Here is a 20,966-nt window from a genome sequence, read left to right on the forward strand (position 1 = left end):
GAGGCCAGATCCCAACTTTTGAAGGGTTCTTATGAGAGAGGGATAAGAAAGTACTAGATAGAAAGAGAAACCTAGTTGACAAGAAGAAAGACAGAAACACAGAAATTGCTTCAGGAGGGCCTGGATCAATACCCAACAGCCTTTTCCATTTATTCAAAAGGGCTTTTTATAACAATGCCAATGGGCAGGGCAAAAGATCTCCCCCTTGCTAGATCATCCCCTTGCAAGATCAAAGCACACTGCATAGCCAAATATAGACCCTTCCAAGTACCTGGTAACCACACCTGTGGTCAAATCATCTCCTTATGCAGCCCTACTGGGTAAAGCAAGTTTATATTCTTGGACCCTGAGTAAGTTCTCACTAGGAAACCACTGTGAGTCTCCACAGCTTCCCTTTCTTAATAGTTTAAAGGGCCTCTCAGACCCCTCAGATATACTGTGTCTGTCTTAGGTCATCTTCTTCTTCACTACTCAGTCTTACCTGTTATTGAGATACACTTTCCATCAAGTGTACTCTGTGTTAGGTTGACAGCTAGCAAGAAGGACTTACCCATCTCTGACTACCAGTCTCTGGCAGGGGAAGGTACAGAGCTTAACTCTATATAGCTCTAAATCAGGTCCCCACTAAGAGCTTCCAAGTAGCTGGAACAACCACAGCAATACTTCTGGTCCCTAGGGCTGCCACACCTCCCAATAAAGGAGTAGAGGATGACCAAGATGGAGTATCCTTTTTGAATGGGTCTAAGATATCTCAGCTGCACCAAGCCCTTCTTTAAATCAGTAAACTCCTGATGCAACTGCATCAAACCTAAAGACTCCCTTAGCATCACCAAACCACGGTTCATCAATATCAACCGGTTAACATAATTCTAGCATGAATATTACTATACACAATTACAATTCTTACAAATTTACATCCAAAAGCAAACTCTGAGTAGAACTATTTACACTTCACAAACTTTAGCAAACACTCAAAAGCAATTTCTTAACAGAACTATTTGCATTTTCCTCTAACAAGACAGAGGATACATGAATCATGAGTCACCACAGTTAAAATTGTAGGTGAAATCAAAACTGTACCACTTCTGAAATTTGAAGTTCAAAGTCAATTTTGACACCAGTTTTAAAGTTCAACTGACAGCCCAAGATCAGAGCCTGCCTCATCAGCTGCCCTGAAGTCTTTGTATAACTGTCAGAATCATAATGACTCTTAGGCAAACAGTTTCAAGTATGAGGAGTCCCATATTCAAATATCCCCTGTACACAACAAATCAACTCAGTTCAAACTAGCATCTTTGAAGCCTCATTTTCAGTTAGAGAAGCTCTTTCAGTTAGCTTTCCCCTAGGTGAAACTGCTCCAGGACAAAAGCTGCTAGCTCCACAATAGTTGGCTGGTGCAGAGTCCTCTCAAAAGAGAGCTTCCTATAGCCAGCAAATAGAAACTACAAGGTTGTTGGCTCCTGGCGTTCACAGTCCTGGTCTGTCGTGCCTCCCATAACCAGCACATCTGCCAAGGACCCCTGCATCCTGAGGCTAAAGGGCTTTCAATTGCCTCATGCTACACAGGCTTAAGGTTCCTCCCACTGCTACAAGCCATGGTCAAATGCTGCCAACTGTTCAGCTCCACTTCACTCTGCCACTGGGAGCTCAGCCTGAGTTCCAGCATGTCTCACTCAGGTGTTCTGTCAGCCATCAGTTTCCCCTGGGTCCGCAGCACTACCTCTGCTGTTATTCCACCCTGGGGGGCGGGGGATGCTGCCCTGCTCAACTCTCCGCCTGCACTCTCTTGGGCATCTCTTGCTAAGCTCTGGCTGCAGGGGACTCGGGCTGGGGTCCAAAATCTCTGCTGCACTCTCTAAGCTGTTGGCCAGAAGCCATTCAACTCTCCCGCAGCATCTCTGTTCTGCTTCTCGCTGTGGCTTCTTCTTGGCAGAAAGCTTGCAGAAACCTGCTGCTTGCTCAGCACCTGTTGCTCCATGATACCCCACAAGTCTCAGATGCTGAGGCCTGGCTAGGGCAGCCCTGACTCCTGCTTTCTACATCCTAGGTCCCATCTGTGCTTAGGAAAAAACTACTCTTACCCTAAGTGACTTTCTTATTAAACCTTCACCATATCCCTAGACCTAAAGCTTATATTCTCTAAACTTCACCAAAACTTTTTTACAACTTTAGAGAAAAACAGAGAAACATAGGCAGAGACAGAGAGAGATACTTGCTGCAGCCTAACTTTAACTACTCTGCTTTATATTTAAAATGTTACTCCTGAAGAATAGGATACCACTGCCTCAGCTTAATTTATTAATTCATAACCAGACATGTTCCCCTGCTTCATGGTGCCCCCTCTCTCTCTTATCTTTTGTACCTAAGTCCCACATTCTGGCACCATCTGTGGGAGGCCAGCTCCTACCTTTTGAGGGATGCTTATGAGAGAAGGATAAGAAAATACTACATAGAAAAAGAGACCTAGTTGACAAGAAGAAAGACAGGAACACAAAATAGCTTCAGGAGGGCCTGGATCAATACCCAACAGCCTTTTCCATTTATTCAAAAGGGCTTTTTATAACAATACCAAAGGGTGGGGCAAAAGATCTCCCCCTTGCAAGATCAAAGCACACCACACAGCCAAATGTAGACCCTTCCAAATACCTGGTAACCACACCTGTGGTCAAATCATCTCCTTATGCAGCCCTGCTGGGTAAAGCAAGTTCAGATTCTCGGACCCTGAATAAGTTCTCACTAGGAAACCTCTGTGGGTCTTCACACAGTCCTCCACCTCTACACATGCACCATGCCACAAGGACACACACTCAATAAATAATCTGAAAAGTAACTTAAAAACTGTCATAATAACCAATATCTTAAAAATTAATTCCTCAAAGGGTAGCTATTTCCTGAGTGAGTTCCATCTGCCTGACGTTTCTCTGCTTATAGGATTACAGTGTTTGTTTTGTGTGCTCATTAAAGAGGCTCAACTATTAAGCAAAATTGCTAACCTAACCTGAAGTCTCCCAGTACTGTACCATGCATTGTCCTTCCTCTACTGTAACCCTAAGAAAATTAGTTTTTTCATCATGGTCAAGCATTGTACAGTGACTCACTATGGTCATTCCTATTGGAGACAATACAGGCTTGAGTTCAAATAGTTAAAAAACATACTTTACTAGGAGTAACAAATATTCTAAAATGTAGTTAATTTCCTTCTAGTGGTTTAAATGCTTCAGTAAAAATTCTGCTTTATTATTTTAAACATATAAGGGTTTATGAATCACAAGTATTATTCAAAGCAATTACTATTTATTCCAAAGACAAAGACTAGGTCAAGTGGGTTACCCATTGTTCTTTGTATGTGCAGTTTTCTCCCTTCATTAGAAAAAAATTACAAAGTGTGTTTTACTAAACCAAAGACATAGGCTGCAAGCATAGAACCACTCATAACTATTTGACTTATTGTTAAGCAGCTATTCTGATATTTACTAAAAAGAAAACATTTTGATTCATTTCAGGATCCAGTTCCTATCATTTCCATGGAAATCTCTTCAAAGAGAGTAAGTTGCTTGCATGCTGGGTCTTTTCTGTTTGTTGGTTGAAACCAAAGCATTCAAGGATGTTAGCACAGGATTTATAGATGGAAAGCCTGTTGTTTGTTATTTTATATTATCACTATATTTTTTATTTTATATTATCACGGGCGCTATCTTAGTGAATTCTGCAAATTCACCCCTGCTAACAGCCTCTTGCTTCCTGCAGCAACAGCTCTACATCGGATCACCCTCCGCTGTGGCTCAGGTCAGATTCCATCACTGTGACATGTATGGCAGTGCCTGTGCTGACTGCTGCCTGGCTCGAGACCCTTACTGTGCCTGGGATGGCATATCCTGCTCCAGGTACTACCCAACAGGCGCACATGCAAAGAGGTATGTCATCCTGGTGGGAAATTTCCATTGTTCAGAAAAGCTATCATTTGAGGGAGGGGGGGGTCTTTTATTTTTTTCCTTTTTGTACCCATTCAATGAAAATAAACTGTTTTAAACAAATTACCCTAGTTATATTCTGATCATAAACATAAGCATTCACAACTTGAAATTTTTCTGCAAATCCCTGTGATGCACTATCATGTACACTGACCAGAGCTGAACTGGTTGGTGTACTTTTTTTGGACTTTTGCTTTTTATCTCACTTTGCATTAAATATCCCCCGTCCTTTAATTTTTTTTCCCTGCAAGACATAATGAAGTTCAGATAAACTTAAAACGTGGAAATGGCAAGCCACCACACTTGAAGGATTCAGAGACTTAAAAAGAAAATAAATAAATAAATCCTAGAACACATCCTGTAGTTTCCCATGTCCTCGCCAGCAGATGGTCTTCATTTGTGTCATTTTGAAAGTGAATATTTTAACTCCTAGGCAAACGCATGACCTGTGTAATTAATGAAATGTGTGATTTAATTCAGCACAAATGAAAGGTACTAAGAGACCTCTGAACTCTTATGTCTATAGCTCTATGAAATCATTGCCATTTGCAAGAAAAAGTAAACCCAAGCTGTCTTTAAACAGAGGTTTAGGCTCACAAAACACTTTGAAGGGTATTTTTCCATTTCTCCACTCAAGCTATGTGAGGTTGTACACATTTTAGGACAATAAATAAGAAAAAAAATCTTATATAATAAGCAGGGTGGTTTTTTTTCTCTCACAAGGAATACATAAAGCAATACACAGAACTATCTAAAATTTCCTCAGAAAATATATTTGTATGAATTCCAGTTATTTCAATTTAGTTTTGGGTTATTTTTTCCCAATTATATTTTTTAATCAAATTGAATCTGAATCAGTATAATAATCCTTTTAGAATCACACAAATTATGATTCTCTCTCTCTCTCTCTCTCTCTCATACACACACACACACACACACACACACACACACACACACAAACAAAAGCCTTCATTAATTCAAAACTTTTATTAATTTGACTCTAGCAAATTAACATTCTAAGAAAGGTTTAAAGACAGGATATAATAAACCAAAGATGGAGTGAGTCTTTCAGAGAAGTGTGGGCAAAATAATTTACCAACTGCATGGACAAGTGAGCAAATCATTTCATTTTTCTACAAGTGTTTATCAGTATTCAAACTCATTCTTGAAGAATATAGCTGTAGTTACTTTAAATGCTGAGGAAGTTTTTTTCACCTACATGCGTACTGTACTAAAAGCTTGGGATGTGAAGACCTTTGTCTGCAGGAAACCAATGCCTCGGGTGGGGAGTAGAACAGAAAACAGTGCCAGAGGCAGCTCATTTCTGAGTACGTTAGGTACTTGATCAAGTTTAGTGTACATAATGTTTTATTGCATCCTATAGCTGAGCATCACTGGGACAACAGTCGAGGGAGGCTCCAGTTGACGAAGGTGATGAATTGTGCAAAGGCAAACAGTGTTCAGGAGGAGCCATGCTGCTCACTGGCTCAGGAGTGAATGCAAGAACGGGAGCTCATCTGAAGGGATTATTTTAAAGATGTAATACTAGTGGGTTTTAACTTTTTGCTTAAATTTAATTTTAACTGACATGTAGAGACTCATGAGCTATTCTGAGATACTGCCACTTATGTATATACTGTGTAGCAAATAAATTAAGATAAATACATTTATCTCATCAAAGACACTCTTTCTTTAAACTTTTGAAATCAGGGTGTGTACCTATAGACAAAGACCATCAAATGTTTCTCCACACTCCTTTATGGTCATCTCTAGTCACATCACAAAAGGACATTTTACAAATATAAGGCTTACTGATGTATTGTCATTAGCCATTATAAAAATGGTTTCAAACTTTGCACCAAACACTTATGAGTTGCGTGATATTATACTTGACTAGCAGGCTCTATATCAGGCACACAACAGCAATGCTGTTTTAACTAAGCAATTTCCAGAGCTAACATCTCTCATTTGTTGTGCATCTTTTAAAAGTATGCAACAACAAAGTTGTAGGTGGGGTACTTCTGTGTCCCAGCAGTCAGCTCTGTTCTATCAGTCAGTTCCCCAAAACCACACTGCAATATATTATTAATTATAAATGCCCAGCTGATAGCTTAGGCTTGTTATTTACTAGCACTTACAATGTTAGTTAGCCCATATTTCTTATCTATTTTCTACCACATGGCTCAGTACCTTATCTCATTATAGCAATTTCATCTCCTCCTTCTCTGCATCTCCTCAGGACTCCTTCACTCCATCCTCCTTCTTCCCAGAGTTCTCTCTGTCTGCAAGTCCTGCCTAACCTCCACCTATTCAGCTCTTTTATTGACCAAGGAGAATAATACAAGTCTACAAAGATAGTTCCACAGCACAAAGTTGATAATTTTTCAAAAGAGGTTAAAATAGTAATTTAGAAAAAAATAGGAAAATGTACAAAATATTAGGCAGTAAGGTATGAGATGCCAGGGTATGAAGCCATGCTTATAAATGAATTAACTCAGTTCAGGGTACTAGAGATCTTTCACCGTGTCAAATTCTTTTCAGCCATTATCACTCCTGGAGGAGACGCTCTGGGGTAAGTCCCAGCACATGGAGAGGAAATAGTTTGCTTTTATAGGGATCATTTCTGCCTCAGACCTGAAGAGAAGCCGGGAGAAAAAACTGGTCATTTACATAAACATTTTTTTCTCTCACAGGGTGAAAATGAGTCAATGGGGTAAAGACTGTAATTCACAGTCTGGCCACTTCTTTAAAATGACCTTCCAAAATACACTATAATCCACAAATCTGGCTCCCCTCTCCTCCTGGCTCTCCTTTTGTCTATTTCCAGTGTCCTCTTTACATGTTTCTAAGAATTAAGGAATATAAGAAAAATATTCAGCCTTCATAAGGGCAAGGCCTCTTTGATCAAGTGTTCTTGACCTGATCATTGCACGTGTTTTATTTAACACTGACCTAAAAGACAATGACTTTGGAGAGAAACCGAGAGCTTGCTGGAAGATGTAACCTTCTCATAAATGCATGTTTCTAATTATTTTGAATAACATTTTGAATTGTTTATGTGCCTTTCAAGTTGCTTATCTAGAATGATCTAGAATGCTGTTTCTATTATCTTCATATGGCTAGTATAACAATTCCAATAAAACGTCATCTCTGCAACATGAAAACTATTTCCTCCTTCACTTTTTTTGATCCCTGCTCCCTTGTCCAGCAGACGTAGGCCCTGAGAGTGAAGCAATGCTCACTTAGGGTGGAATCCACTCTGGCGGTTGAGGTGTCTCTTCAACTGCTGTACAGTAACTAGCTGTCCTCACTAGACTGGAACACGGCCTGGAAACCCTCACCTTTCCCTTCACTGTACGTTTCTGTTCAGTCTAGCTCAGAGCAACGACTCTCATGGGAAGTTCTAACTCTAATTTTATAAAAATTTGCATCTTTTGGTAAGATTTTCTAATCCATTTAAACAAAAAGAAACAAGTATTATTCTGTATGTAGCGCATAACCCTGAAATTTGATTGATAACATCTTTTCCTCTTGCTTTTCCTGTGTGAGAAAAACTCTTGCCCCCTGACTAACATTCCACTGTCATTTTTAAAGACAGTGAAGAGACTTAAGAAGAGTAACAAAGAAAACTTGAGAGTCTAGTAAGTTAAAATAATTGGATTCACATATCTTTTTCCTCATTGCACTTCATTATGTGCAGGGGTTTTGTTACATTTTCTACTCAAATAAATATTCCTATTGTTCTTGACTATGCACACCACTTGCCATCCCTTTACAGACTAGAAGTTTCTTGTTGAACTAAATGTTTAACAGTCTGTAAAGAGAAATATATTAAATTGATATTTGAAGATCTGGGATTTAAACTTATATAAACATTTAAAGAACAGTGTTATATAGATCTTTTAACCACTGAAAATACTCTCTGGAAATAAGAAAAGTGTAAAGCTTGGATTTTGTGCTACTTTTATATAACAGATGATTTTTTTCCAACAACAGAATTTTTCTGGAATCTTTAGTGTCTTTGGCTGTATTTTAAAATCCAGGAAATTGAAATCTCAGAATCTCCTCATTTTTTTTTTCTTACAGGCGGTTCCGCAGGCAGGATGTTCGGCATGGTAATGCTGCCCAGCAGTGCTTTGGACAACAGTTTGTCGGTAATCCTTAGAAAAATTGATTGTTATGATTTATCCAGTGCATGCTGAAGATGGACTGCACATTTCTTTAAGTGTGTCATCCTCCTGGAACATTGTCCTGGGTGTATCTGTTTTTCCTAGTATATATAAAATGAGATTCGTGGTCACTGACAAAACTAGCAAAGCTGGTTTCTGATAGCATCACTAACACAACCTGATGTCAGCCGTCAAGGCTTATTGTTCTTTGTTATTTCTGTTTTGGGGGGGCCTGCCACACAGCCCAAGTAAATCACACATGGAGTCTTATTTTTACTTATGAATGCCTGACCTTAGTTTGGCTTGTTTCATGCCAGCTTTCCTTAACTTAACATTATCCCATCTACCTTTTGCTTTGGGGCTTTCCCTTACTTCTGTAAATCTTTTATTCTGTGGCTTGCTGTGTAGTTGGGTGGTTGGACCCTGGAGTCCTCCTCCTTCTCTGGCTACTTCTATATAGTCTTTCTCCCTGCCAGCCCTGCCTATCCTTTCTCCTGACTTGCTATTGGCTGTTCAGTTCTTTATTAAATCATGAGATGTTTTAGACAGGCTCAGTAATACAGAGTTAGACAAATGCAACATAAAAGTAACATATCTTTGTAGCTGGAGTTTTCTCTAGTCTTCCTCAGACCTGCAGCTGCTCAGAACCATGTAAACACACAGAGACTTATATTACTTATAAACTGTATGGCTGTGGAAGGCTTCTTGTTATCTGGTTCTTATATCTTAAATTAACCCATTTCTATTCATCTATGCATTGCCACATGGCTTGTGGCTTACCGGTACTTTACATCTTGCTTCTCATGGTGGCGGTGGTAGCGGCTGGCAGCGTCTCCTGACTCAGCCTTCCACTTCCCAGAATCCTCTTCTCTGCTTATCCCACCTATACTATACTATCTGCCTGGCTACTAGCCAATCAGCATTTTATTTGTCAATCAATCAGACCAACACATTCACAGCATACAGACATCCCCAGCACACCTTAAAATAGTATTCTGCAGAGCCAGGTGGATCTCTGTGAGTTCGAGGCCAGCCTGGACTACCAAGTGAGTCCCAGGAAAGGCGCAAAGCTACACAGAGAAACCCTGTCTCGGAAAAAAAGAAAAAAAAAAAAGTATTCTGCAACAAAGCCTGAGAAAGATTAAGACCACCAGTGATTGGTGGTATTAACTTCCGGAACGTAACTCTTTATCTCAAATTTATTTCTTCCCTTTTATTTTTTGTTTGTTTGTTTGTTTTGTGTGTGTGTGTGTGTGTGTGTGTGTGTGTGTGTGTGTGTGTGTGTTTCTGTGTGTTTTGAGACAAGGTTTCTCTGTGTAGTCCTGGCTTTCCTAGAACCTGCTCTGTAGACCAGTCTGGTCTTGAACTCTGAGTTCCTCCTGACTCTGTCTTCAGAGTGCTGAGATTAAAGGCATGTGCCACCACTGCCAGCTCAAATTTAACACATATGATTTAACACACATCATCTCAATTACAAAGGTTTAGAACATATAAAAACTGTCCCCTCTTCTGTTACAGCACAGTGATTTTAGAACAGATATTAGCTATCTTCAAATTTAGGCAAAAACAGGAAAGTCAAACAAAATGGAAAAAAATGATCTTTTGGGTTGCATCACAATGGATGATGACGAAGCTGTGTTTTGTTATTGGGGTCTCTGAGAAGCAGCTGGGTGATGAGTGCCATTGTGGAAAGTCAACAGAGGATAAACCTACTGTTAGAACTTGCAGCCCAGAATTTTTTGTTGTTGTTGTTTTGGTTTTTTTGTTTGCTTGTTTGTTTCTTTCTTTCTTTTTGGATCCAAGCAAACTTTGGATTCAGTGCAGGAACTCCAGATATTGGGAGTATTGGCAAGAGAAAGTGTGCTCTTAATTGTAGGAATTTTATAGATCAGTTTTCGTAGTGAGGGCGAAAAGTCTTGGGAACATCAGCTGATGTTTTCTTTGAACATGCGATGCTCATGCCTTGCCCCGTCCTTACCAGAGAACATTGCCACTGACTTCATCACTGTCCTCACAGCCCCATATTTTGAAACCAAGTTCCCAGGGGCCGCCTCCTATCCCACTTCATTGTCTTCTTGCCTTTTAATCCCCAAGTTTTCCTGTGGCATTCTAAATAATTAGTTTAAATGACTGCACAGGAAGCAGCAACCAGGAAAGAGTTATTTGCATCGCTGTGGAACTTGAATACAATTAGAAGACAAAAATCATTTAGCAATAACATTCCAGCCTGGAGACTGATGCTGTTGCCTTTCTGCTACAGGAGACGCTTTGGACAGGACTGAAGAGAGGCTGGCTTATGGCATAGAGAGCAACAGCACTCTGCTGGAATGCACCCCACGGTCCTTACAAGCGAAAGTCATCTGGTTTGTACAGAAAGGACGTGAGATGAGAAGAGAAGAGGTAATGCATGGCTACACATTTGCACTTGGTGTGAGCAGAAAATACATGAATTGGGTGTTTAAAACGAAACCACATGGAGCTAAATATGTCTTACAATTTCTGGAACATAAAACACCCAAACATGGTGATGTGGGCTTGAAATCTCAACGCTGGGAGGGGAGGGAGGTGATTCTCTGGGGCTTAGGACCCAGCCAGCCTAGCCTGCTTGCCAGTCTCCAGGCAAGTGAAGGTACCTCTCTCAAAAACCCACCATGAAGAGGGACAAGAAACCCATGATGTCTTCTGGCCTGTATATGCATTCATACTGATGTGCATGTTGACACACATACACACCCAATTTTTAAAAATCAGTTTTCTTTTTAAAGTATGATTTATATACAATAAAATTTTATAATATAAACATATATTTATAAACCTATTTATATTTCAAAAAATTATTTAATAAAATCATATAAATTGATATTGTATTTCCTGCTGAAAGTTCTTACAGCTTCATGGTATATGCCATGGCAAAATCTTAAACTATATCTACCAAGGCAGTATTACTGAAAAATATCAAAGTTATTAACATATAAGAATAACAGTGGCATCAATATTAATAAAACTTTTAATCAAATTCAAGTCACTGGCGTCAGGTTCCAATCAACTGGGAACAAAGGCAAACCTCAACACTCTCCCCGTTTTGAGGAGCTTTGAATTTGTGAGGTCACTTAAGGATTAGGTGACTTTGCTACTTTGAGAGACAGAGAGGCAGCACATTGGAATGGCCTGGAGGCCATTACAGGAATGGGAAGGAGTGATGAGGGAGCTGGCTGTGTCCAGGACATAGAGCCTTTGGGAAGGGAGATCATGGATGCTTATTAAAGGATTCCAATTCTATTTTCACAAGTGGAACTGTAACGTAGCAAGAATCCTGTTCAAAGCAGCAGGAAGATCTTGCTGAATATAGTACAGGTGGCCTTTGTTAAAAAGGGAAGTTTTCAAGTCCTTCCTCGTGCGCAGAGGAGAGCTGTAAGTGTGTGGCTGATAGATGATCAGCAGAAATGACTGCTTCATTTTTTTCACTGGAGATTAAATCTGTCCCTGAAGTCAAAATTACCAATTTCCCCAAAATATTTCTGTTTGGGCTTCGGTGAAAATAAAAATCTAACATGTTTAGTCTGTAGTCACATGGTACACTTGAGAGATGATGAAATTTTATAAATCCTGGGTTCTTGAATATTCATTAGATAAGAAAACTTGTACAGGTTCAAGGCAGATGGAGTCCCAGCACTGAGAGTGGGAAGTGGACACGGACCCACTCCTAACCAAGAAGATGTTAGCAATGGTAACTATGGGCAAACGGAAAGCCAGTTCTCTCCAGCGGAGTGTACCTGGGTAGATCAACCGGGCAGGCCTCACGGGTGGCGTGAGCTGGCCAACACAAAACCAAATCCATGTTTCTTGTTTTTTATTTTGTTTTGGCTTTTTTTGTTTTGTTTTAGTGTTTTGAAATAAGATTTCTCTGTGTAGCCTTGGCTGTCCTGGAACTTATTCTGTAGCCCAAGCTGGCCTGGAACTCAGAGATCTGCCTGCCTCTGCCTCCTGAGTGCTGGGATTAAAGGCCTGAGCCACTACATCCAGCTTTGTTTTGGCATTTTGCCTTGCTTTGTTTTATTTAATTGATTTTTTAAAAATATTTTTGGGTGTTATTTCTCTTTTTTTTAGAGGCAGGAAAGGAGCAGGGGTAGGAAGAGAGAAGAGAGGAATAGAGTTGGGTGGTTAGGAAGGTGGAGAAGACTTTGTGAGGAGAAAACATGATCAAAATATACTGTATGATAAAAAAAGTTCAAACAGAAGAAAGGAAAGAGCTTTACCACGCTAAGGCCTAGGGATCATATGGCGGTTTATGAGGAAAGCAGAGCTTTCCTAAGTTTTCATGGCAACATAACAGCAAAGCTAATGCAGCATGCCGCACTCAATTAAGCAGTTTATTTATTGCCAAGGCGTTTCCACTTCTCAAATGTGACATGAAATGGCTTTTTAAATTCCACTGTGACACTTGGCAGGAGGGGACCTGGGAATAGTCCACAGTTTCTGCAGTCCCAGGCTTCAGAAGACAGAAGTGATTCTTCCATGAGTAGGTTTCTTCACCCAGTGAGCTCTGCTTCTCATTTGGAACTGACTGCAATCTACCTCATTTGAAGTCATTCTGACATGGAGCATCCATCAGTGCTCAGCTCTGAGCTCCTTTCCCACCTTGCTGCTTCTGCCTCCCTTCTTGCCAACTGCATCCTAATTTCCCTGACTGATTGAGCTACTGACGTATGGGATTTTGAATTTACTCTCTGCATGAAAATCATGGCACAGTCGGATTGTTAATGGTTTCAATAGACACAGCAATATATGCATTTAATTATTCACTAACTAAAGCAAAAAAAAAATTTGCTCACTGCATCAGAGGCCGGATGTATATAGTCTATACTGAAGCAGAATGACTTAGAAAGTCCTGAGTTCCATTCAATGTTCATTTGCATTCATTATCATTTCTGGGTCTCATTTACTTTGAGACATACAGTAATCATATTGCCACATGTAGACATAATGAAGGATGTTTAATTCTACTTAGCAAATTCTTAGCTCCTTTGAGGATGCTGTGCACAGTACTCTAGGCAATAACAGTCAAAATTTATTCCTCATTTCATAAACTCTAAGAAGTTTGTCAGACCATAGGGTATAAACCTCTCCCTTCTATTAATTTGAAATCTTTGATTCTAGGAATTCTGCCTTTTTCAAGTATCTATATGTACCTGCTACACTAAATTTTGTGGTGTTATTCACAGATGGCATGTTCATATGGAGAAAATATCTGATCATATTATTCTCCTGGATTGCCATACAACATCTAAAATCTCATTTGGCTGTCTTCTAAACCGTGGGTACTGGCAGTTCTCTCAACTTTACATCTTAGAGTTTTCTGGTTCCTTAAATACACCATGTGGAAACAATCACTACATATTTTATTAGATCTGTAAATATTTATTAAAATCTGCTATTCTTTGTACTTCATAGGACATTTTCCATAGTTAAATATGTTTTTTCACAGTTGCTATAGGCATACTAAATATTCCATGAATTAGTTAAATATATTGGTTGCTAGACATAACACTGTCATATGCTGAGGACAAGAGCCCTGGAGTTCTTTTGGTAGAAGTTGTTCCTCATTGTAAACCCACCACACACAGGACTATGCTAGGTGCCTTCCCGGTTACTGCTGGATCTCTCAGCTGAGCAGTGGATGTGGTTATTCTCTTCTTGCATACAGAAAGTAAAGTGAGAAGGTTATAGCTTGTGCACAGCCTGTGACATACCCAGTCTTTAAACTCAGGAATCCCTGACCTGATGCCAGTTTACAGTCATCCATTGTCTCAGTATCAAGGACTGTATAGTCTATTACAACCATTCTAAAACATAGTTCTATAATCAAAGTAATTGAAACCCAGAATGTGTAATAACTCACACCTAATAAAATAAACTCAGGACCAGGCCTCGTTCTACTAAATGTTCTGAAAAATGAGAAAGTCTTCTGAAATCAGAATGTAAACACACTTTGAAACGCTTAGGGGGAAGAGCAAGGAGAGGACAGCTCATAGCAGGAGTTCAGATGTCTGCCAGTGTAATCCTGCCGAACTCTCAAGCAGGCAGCTTCAGCTTAGGTGACGAAGCCATTATTCTTCATGTTCAAGTATCTAAGAGGCTTGCCGTAATTTGAATCTGTCCCAGTCTGAGCTCTGATCCCAGGAATCATTGCTATGCAGTATGTGCAGTAATGGGTTTTACCTCTTTCGGTAAAAGAGGGCCCCTGCATTACCATAAAACTGCTGTCCTCTGAGCCTGTGGGTTTTTCACTGTCCCAAGCATTGATTTGCATTAATACTTTTAACCCCTGCAGTAGTCTGGTGATGAACCCTTGTAGGACAAACAACAACAACAACAAAAACCAAAACAAACCCCCGATGCGCAGAGAGATGGGTGCTTCTGTATAGCTCACGGACTGTGTAGTTGCTCTGGTTTAAGTACAGTCTGGGGCCAGTTTGGGAGGGAATGGGGCAGAGGACAGTGCCCCTCCCTTTGCTTAGCTTATCTGAATGAACAATTAAGGACGAATGGGAGCTAAAACTATGAAGAAAGGAAAACCATACATATTAGAGAAAATTAGGTGACAGATTCCAAGAGAAACAGAAAACAGGTAGTGATTATAGTTATCATTCATTCAGTACTTGTTGTGTGCCCTGTGCTGTTCTAAGGGTTTTAGACACAGTCACCGACATAAAACTTCCAACATTTCTCTGAGAAAGTCAGCATTACTACGTACATTATGGAGATGAGCTTAAGTTGCTAGTACTTTTAGAGTAGAATAGCTTAAGTAATTAGAGGCAGAAACACCAGACTGGGAAATGGTTAAACCTAGGAAAAGAAATTGGGTAGGATATGGGAGTCAGAGAAATCGTTTGCAAGTGCAGAAAACACACATTCAGTTTCTAGCCCGGACAGTGTAGAGGGATCCCTGGGGAAGACGCCATCAGGCAGCAGGGTTAGGAACACGTGCATCTGTGGTGAATGAGCAACAGTCAGTGTGGTGAGCTCTACCAGAGCCTGAGATGAGAGAGAGGGAGGAACTGGGAGACAAGGCTAACCATGAGCATTAGTTTGTTTCTTTTGAAATATGGGGCTTGGCTCTGTTTATAGTTGAAAGGAAGTAGCTGGGGTGGGGTGGGGTGTGCAGCTAATTGGTGAAGCGAGATAAAGAACATGTGTGAAAGAAACTGATCCCAGAGAAAAGAGACAAGCTGGGCTCTAACATAGGCAAAGCCTGGCCTGGTCAGATGGCTCCGCCATTAAGGCTAGGCTCCCAACCAAAAAGACAGAAGCAAAGATGTCTCTTCCTCTGAATGGGAGCCGGACAATAGTTGATTCATCCATAGACGAAGGCTAGCTGTTCCAATGGTCTGCTGTCATTGATTAGATTTGGTGGACACATGTTTTTACATACCATTTTTGTTTAAAACAACAGACCAAACTTGAAAAGGATGTAAATTGTTATTTTCTTCTGGTTGAAAAAAAAAAACAAAAAAAAAAACACTTCTATAAGGAAATCCAAATCACCCCTATTCCCTAGTTTATTGATTTCTAATTCCTACAATTTTACATACTTGAATGTATAAGGCCCCCAAATAACTGCAAATTTTCAGTCCTAACATTATTAGGGAAAAAAGCATTTCTAGTTAAAATATTTACCTGTACAATTGAAATATTGTCTTTCTCTGAAATGCATAAACACATTATATTTTAGAACTCAGTAAATGGGGGATATTTTAACATGCATTATTCACTAAGATTTATATGTTCATTAATTCAGGAATAGTGACAGCAGAGACCATAATTCATAAGGAATAAAGTACTGATTACATAGCTCTTTATGGAAAAAATGTTCCGGTCCTAGATTTAAAGGCTTGATGAAAACTCTGATATACTGAAACCTTACCTGACAAGTATCATTGGGAAAGGTACTCTTGTATTTTGAAGAAAAAGACCTATTAGAAAAAATCATCTCCTCACTGTCTGGTGAGCCCTACAACATCACCATAAGGGATTCTTACTAGAACTAAGCAACAGTGTGAACAACTTGTTTGAAGTGCCATCTTGTGGATTTTGCTCTTTACTCATAAAATGTCCTAATGATACTGTAAGGAGATTGGCTTTCAGTAGTGAGTTGAACTGTCATAAATTTATTGGGGGAAGTTTGGAGGCATTCTGAAGACCAACTACACAAACCCGTCATTCTCATCCTAGTTTAGTATATAGCGGAAGAGCAAACACCTGGTCCATAAGATCAATGCAACATTTCATACACTTTCTCTCTCGGTGACCATAGAGGAAGCATTCCCCTGCTCTTCTCATTGATCTTACCATTGTGAATTCTCAGTTAAAAGGGAAATACGTGTTAGTATGTTTTGGAAACAATCTGACTTCAATATAGCTAATTGTGAACATTGTGTCAACTTTAAATAATGCACAAATGTGTCTTTATTATGTAAATTTCAAGAGAAAGCACAAAATTATATCAGCCCCCAATCTCGAATTGCACCTTACTCCCAATATTGTTTTAATATCATCCCAAAAGCACAGCCACTAAGCCATACAAATTCATCAAAGTCACTTCAGTCCCACTGAGAAATGTAATAGTCCTGCTTAGCGGCAGTCAGCTGCTCCTTCCACCTGTGTGAAGAGTTCATTGCTCCTGTATTGAATGTACATAGCCAGGCCTGTAAAGAGGGCTGCTCTCATGAGGACAGGGACACAAGTTCCACCTTTGATATTGAAGTTATGTCATTGAAAGGAGAAACAGTTACAGAGTAAGACTCCATTTTTTTGTCTGCCATCTTGTTTGCTACTGACCAAGGACAAGAAATATCTGGGATTGATGACACCCAGAAGCCTGTACTTCTGCCTTTACACAAATGTATGGAACCTGTGGGGTTTGTTTCCACATCAGAGTTCTTTGTTTTTCTTGTTTTCACAACACAAGTGCATGAGCTATTGCCTCATTTGAAACATTTGTTTAGTAGTTTTGATGTTTCCTTTTTAGCCCACTAAAAATGTTCATAATTTTAAAACTAATAATGTTTGCATTCAGTAAACCTTGAGAACTTGTTTCAATGGAAAAGAAAACTTCATAATATCAAATGTCCCAACTCTTTTCTGGTTCAGAAATAATCACTCCTTTAGTTTGCTTTCTTTGATGAGAAGATAAAAGACTCCACACAGTTCCTGTTCTATGAATGGAGAATTTATTCTCTTAAGAATAGGAATGAACCTAGAGCTTTGGGTGAATCTCTCTATTTTCCAAGATAACACTGAGAATCCTTGTGCATGAACTGTATCATCCCGTATCTATGGAAGCAGGGGCATATTGTGTTTTTTCCCTCTGAGATCAGCATGTTTCAGGATTTTGATGAAACCAGCTAACATGGCCATGCAGCAGGCCCTCTGCAGACATGTGAACAGCAAAGCATGGCCATGCAGCAGCCCTCTGCAGACATGTGAACAGTAAAGCATGGCCATGCAGCAGGCCCTCTGAAGACATGTGAACAGCAAAGCATGGCCATGCAGCAGGCCCTCTGCAGACATGTGAACAGTAAAGCATGGCCATGCAGCCGCCCTCTGCAGACATGTGAACAGCAAAGCATGGCCATGCAGCAGGCCCTCTGCAGACATGTGAACAGCAAAGCATGGCCATGCAGCAGCCCTCTGCAGACATGTGAACAGTAAAGCATGGCCATGCAGCAGGCCCTCTGAAGACATGTGAACAGCAAAGCATGGCCATGCAGCAGCCCTCTGCAGACATGTGAACAGCAAAGCATGGCCATGCAGTAGCCCTCTGCAGACATGTGAACAGTAAAGCATGGCCATGCAGCAGCCCTCTGCAGACATGTGAACAGCAAAGCATGGCCATGCAGTAGCCCTCTGCAGACATGTGAACAGTAAAGCATGGCCATGCAGTAGCCCTCTGCAGACATGTGAACAGCAAAGTGTGATAATTTCCTTCATTTTCTGACTACTCTATTCAAAAATATGTCTCACATGGTCCAGAAAAGTAAACCTGTGTGGAGATAAGCCTGCAGAGAGCTGTATATGTGAGCATGTAGTTTGAGCTCCACAGAACTGCTTCTGCTGGGCTGCACTTGGGCATTTCCCCTGCACCTGCACTGAGATAACTGCTTTAAAGAATTCTATGTTTTTCTTCACCGTTTTCTGACATCTCTCATTTCATGAGATATGGGGAAGGGAAGATCTCCACAGGACTCAGTACCAGGGAAGACAGAATTGCCAGAAGGGTAATTCTCAAAGTATTTAAAGACGTTCTGAACCTTAGAATTGCTCATATGTTCCTTGTTCCTTTGGCCGTTAGGAATCCCAGTTAAGTGCACTTCTAGGACAGTTGTACAGTTCCCGGTGCTGAGCTTTTCTATGTGTGAACTTTCATCCTTTCTCCTCTTAGTTTTCTTCTATTCTGATAGTCTTGCCTCTGGACAGTTAATGACATCCTTTTAAGACTTACTTTGATCAGGGTGTCCAAGTGCCTGTGTTCCCATGCTTATGTATTCTGGGGTCTGAACAGAGCTCAGAAACCAGTTTAGTTCATTTGTTTGCCAAAGCAAACTACTGATTACAGAAAAGAAACCACAGAGTTTTTTTTCTTTGTCTCTTATTTTGTTGTTTTTGATTCTTGATTTTTTACTTCAGTTAGATAATTTAGTTAATCCTACTTAACTATTGACAGATTGCTGTGATTTCCTGCAAAATTTATCTTGTTTGGTTTTTAGTTCCTGGACCACCTTTCTCCACATTCTTACCTTCTTTCCAATGTATCTATTGAAATGATTGGGAGGAGTGTAATTCTGCATTTGCATTATAAACAGCTATATGATATCTTGGGGATGAAGGGCTCTGAAAGTAAAACTATTGATGCATATGTCTTATTCTTATTTCTTTGAAAACTCTGCACCATGATTTATACCGTATCCTTGATATGATGGATCTTTTATCTTGGTGGAGAGTTAACATCTTGTAAGTGCACAGCCATTGTAGCTTATATTTATTTAATAACAGTCACTTCTGCAAATAACCCCAATAGACCCAAGTGTGAGCTTCTGTATGACAAGCTGTCAGCATTGTTCACTTTTGTGACTATTGCAAGCTTGCTCTCAGAATTCCTGTACCACATGCACTCCAGAGCACTGAGGGTTCCTGATTCCACAATCTCACCAATACTTGAAATGGTCTGTTTCTCTAATATTTCCCTCTCTTATGACATAATATAATATCTTTAAAATGTGCAATTACTTCTCTTGGTTTACTTCATTTTATGGTTTTTTGAGACAGGGTTTCTTTGTGTAGTCCTGGCTCTCCTGGAACTCATTCTGTAGACCAGGCTGGTCTTGAACTCAGAGATCCTCCTGCAGATGCCTCCTGAGAGCTGGGATTAAAGATGTGTCCCATACCCAGTCCAAAATGTGCATTTCTAAAATCACAAGTAAGGTTAAATGTGAACTTGAGTACTTACTAAACACTTGAGTTTCTCCTTTGAATTGCCTGTTTCTGTGAATTTTTTTTATTACTTTTCTTATGTAGACTTGGCTTATTTGTACATTCTAGATAGCAATCAATTCTAATAGAGACGACTCAAATTTCTTCTTTATATGTTGGAGTTGTAAAACTATTTGTTACCACCATTATCTGTAGTTAGATTTTTCTTTGGACTGCAAGCTTACAAATAACAACATGGAGACCTCTTATTAATTATGAATGCTCAGCCATAGCTTAGGCTTGTTCCACTTATAACTTAAGTTATAGCTCTTATAACTTAAATTAACCCATTTATTTTAATCTACATTCTGACACATGGTTTGTTACCTCATCTCTGTACTGCTCATGCTGTCCTCCACATCTGGCTGGCAACTCCCTCCATGTCTCCTTGGCATATCTCCTGAACCTAGATTCATCTCCTACTTCCTTTTTTCTGCCCAGAAGTCCTGCCTATACTTCCTGTCTAGCTATTGACCATTCAGCTCTTTATTAAACCTGTCAGAGTAATATATCTTCACACAGTGTACAAATATCCCACAGTTATCATCACCTTCCTGTGTGTATCTCTCTCTCTCTCTCTCTCTCTCTCTCTCTCTCTCTCTCTCTCTCTCTGTGTGTGTGTGTGTGTGTGTGTGTGCATGTCCACATTGCATGGTGTATGATGAGTTTGTGTGAGTGAGACCATGTTTGTGGTAGTCAGAAGACAACTTTTGAGAGTCATTTCTCTCCTTCTACCTTGGGTGGCAGCAACCAAACTAAAGGCCGCCAATCTTGGATGGTAAGCAGTTTTATTCTCTGAGCTGTTTTACCCATCCTGGATGCTTTATGTTGGTCACTCAAATTCGAATTCTTAACCCTGATGACTTTCAGTGTCTTCTTATGTTAGACAAAAAATTTTCCTTTTTCACATCTGTTCCCTGTGTAGTGCTAAACTTCCACAGAGACGACAATAAGCAGTTCACTCTCCATTTAACAACCATCTCTGTCATACAACAGGTTATATTAGAACATGATTTAGTAAAGAAATATTTACTTTTACCTTTTCAGATATATTTATTTGTTAGTCAATCATTTTTTATATCAAACACAGGTGAGATAAAATAATAGACTGTCTTTATTTTTGACTAAATTGATTTTGTTACTAGATGTATTTTGCATCAAACCAATTCAAGGCCCATGTCTGTCCCTTTCCAGTGCAAAACATGGGATCATGTATCTAGTACACATGAGAGGCACCGCTTCTTCCTGACCAGCTCCCAGATGTGCACAGTTCTTGGTTCATTGCTTTTTTATTTGA

General features: G+C 39.8%; 1 protein-coding gene across 1 annotated transcript in view; it reads left to right on the forward strand.

Annotated features, from left to right (window-relative positions):
• Positions 1 to 20,966, forward strand: part of Sema3e (semaphorin 3E) — a 251,694-nt gene that overhangs the window by 221,658 nt on the left and 9,070 nt on the right. Inside the window, exons 13-16 of the mRNA XM_042272920.2 lie at positions 3,504 to 3,545; positions 3,748 to 3,914; positions 8,058 to 8,125; positions 10,401 to 10,540. Of these exons, the coding sequence (XP_042128854.2) occupies positions 3,504 to 3,545; positions 3,748 to 3,914; positions 8,058 to 8,125; positions 10,401 to 10,540 (417 nt within the window). The remainder of the gene's footprint in view (positions 1 to 3,503; positions 3,546 to 3,747; positions 3,915 to 8,057; positions 8,126 to 10,400; positions 10,541 to 20,966) is intronic.

Source organism: Peromyscus maniculatus, chromosome 3, assembly GCF_049852395.1.
Source record: "Peromyscus maniculatus bairdii isolate BWxNUB_F1_BW_parent chromosome 3, HU_Pman_BW_mat_3.1, whole genome shotgun sequence".
NCBI lineage: Eukaryota > Metazoa > Chordata > Mammalia > Rodentia > Cricetidae > Peromyscus > Peromyscus maniculatus.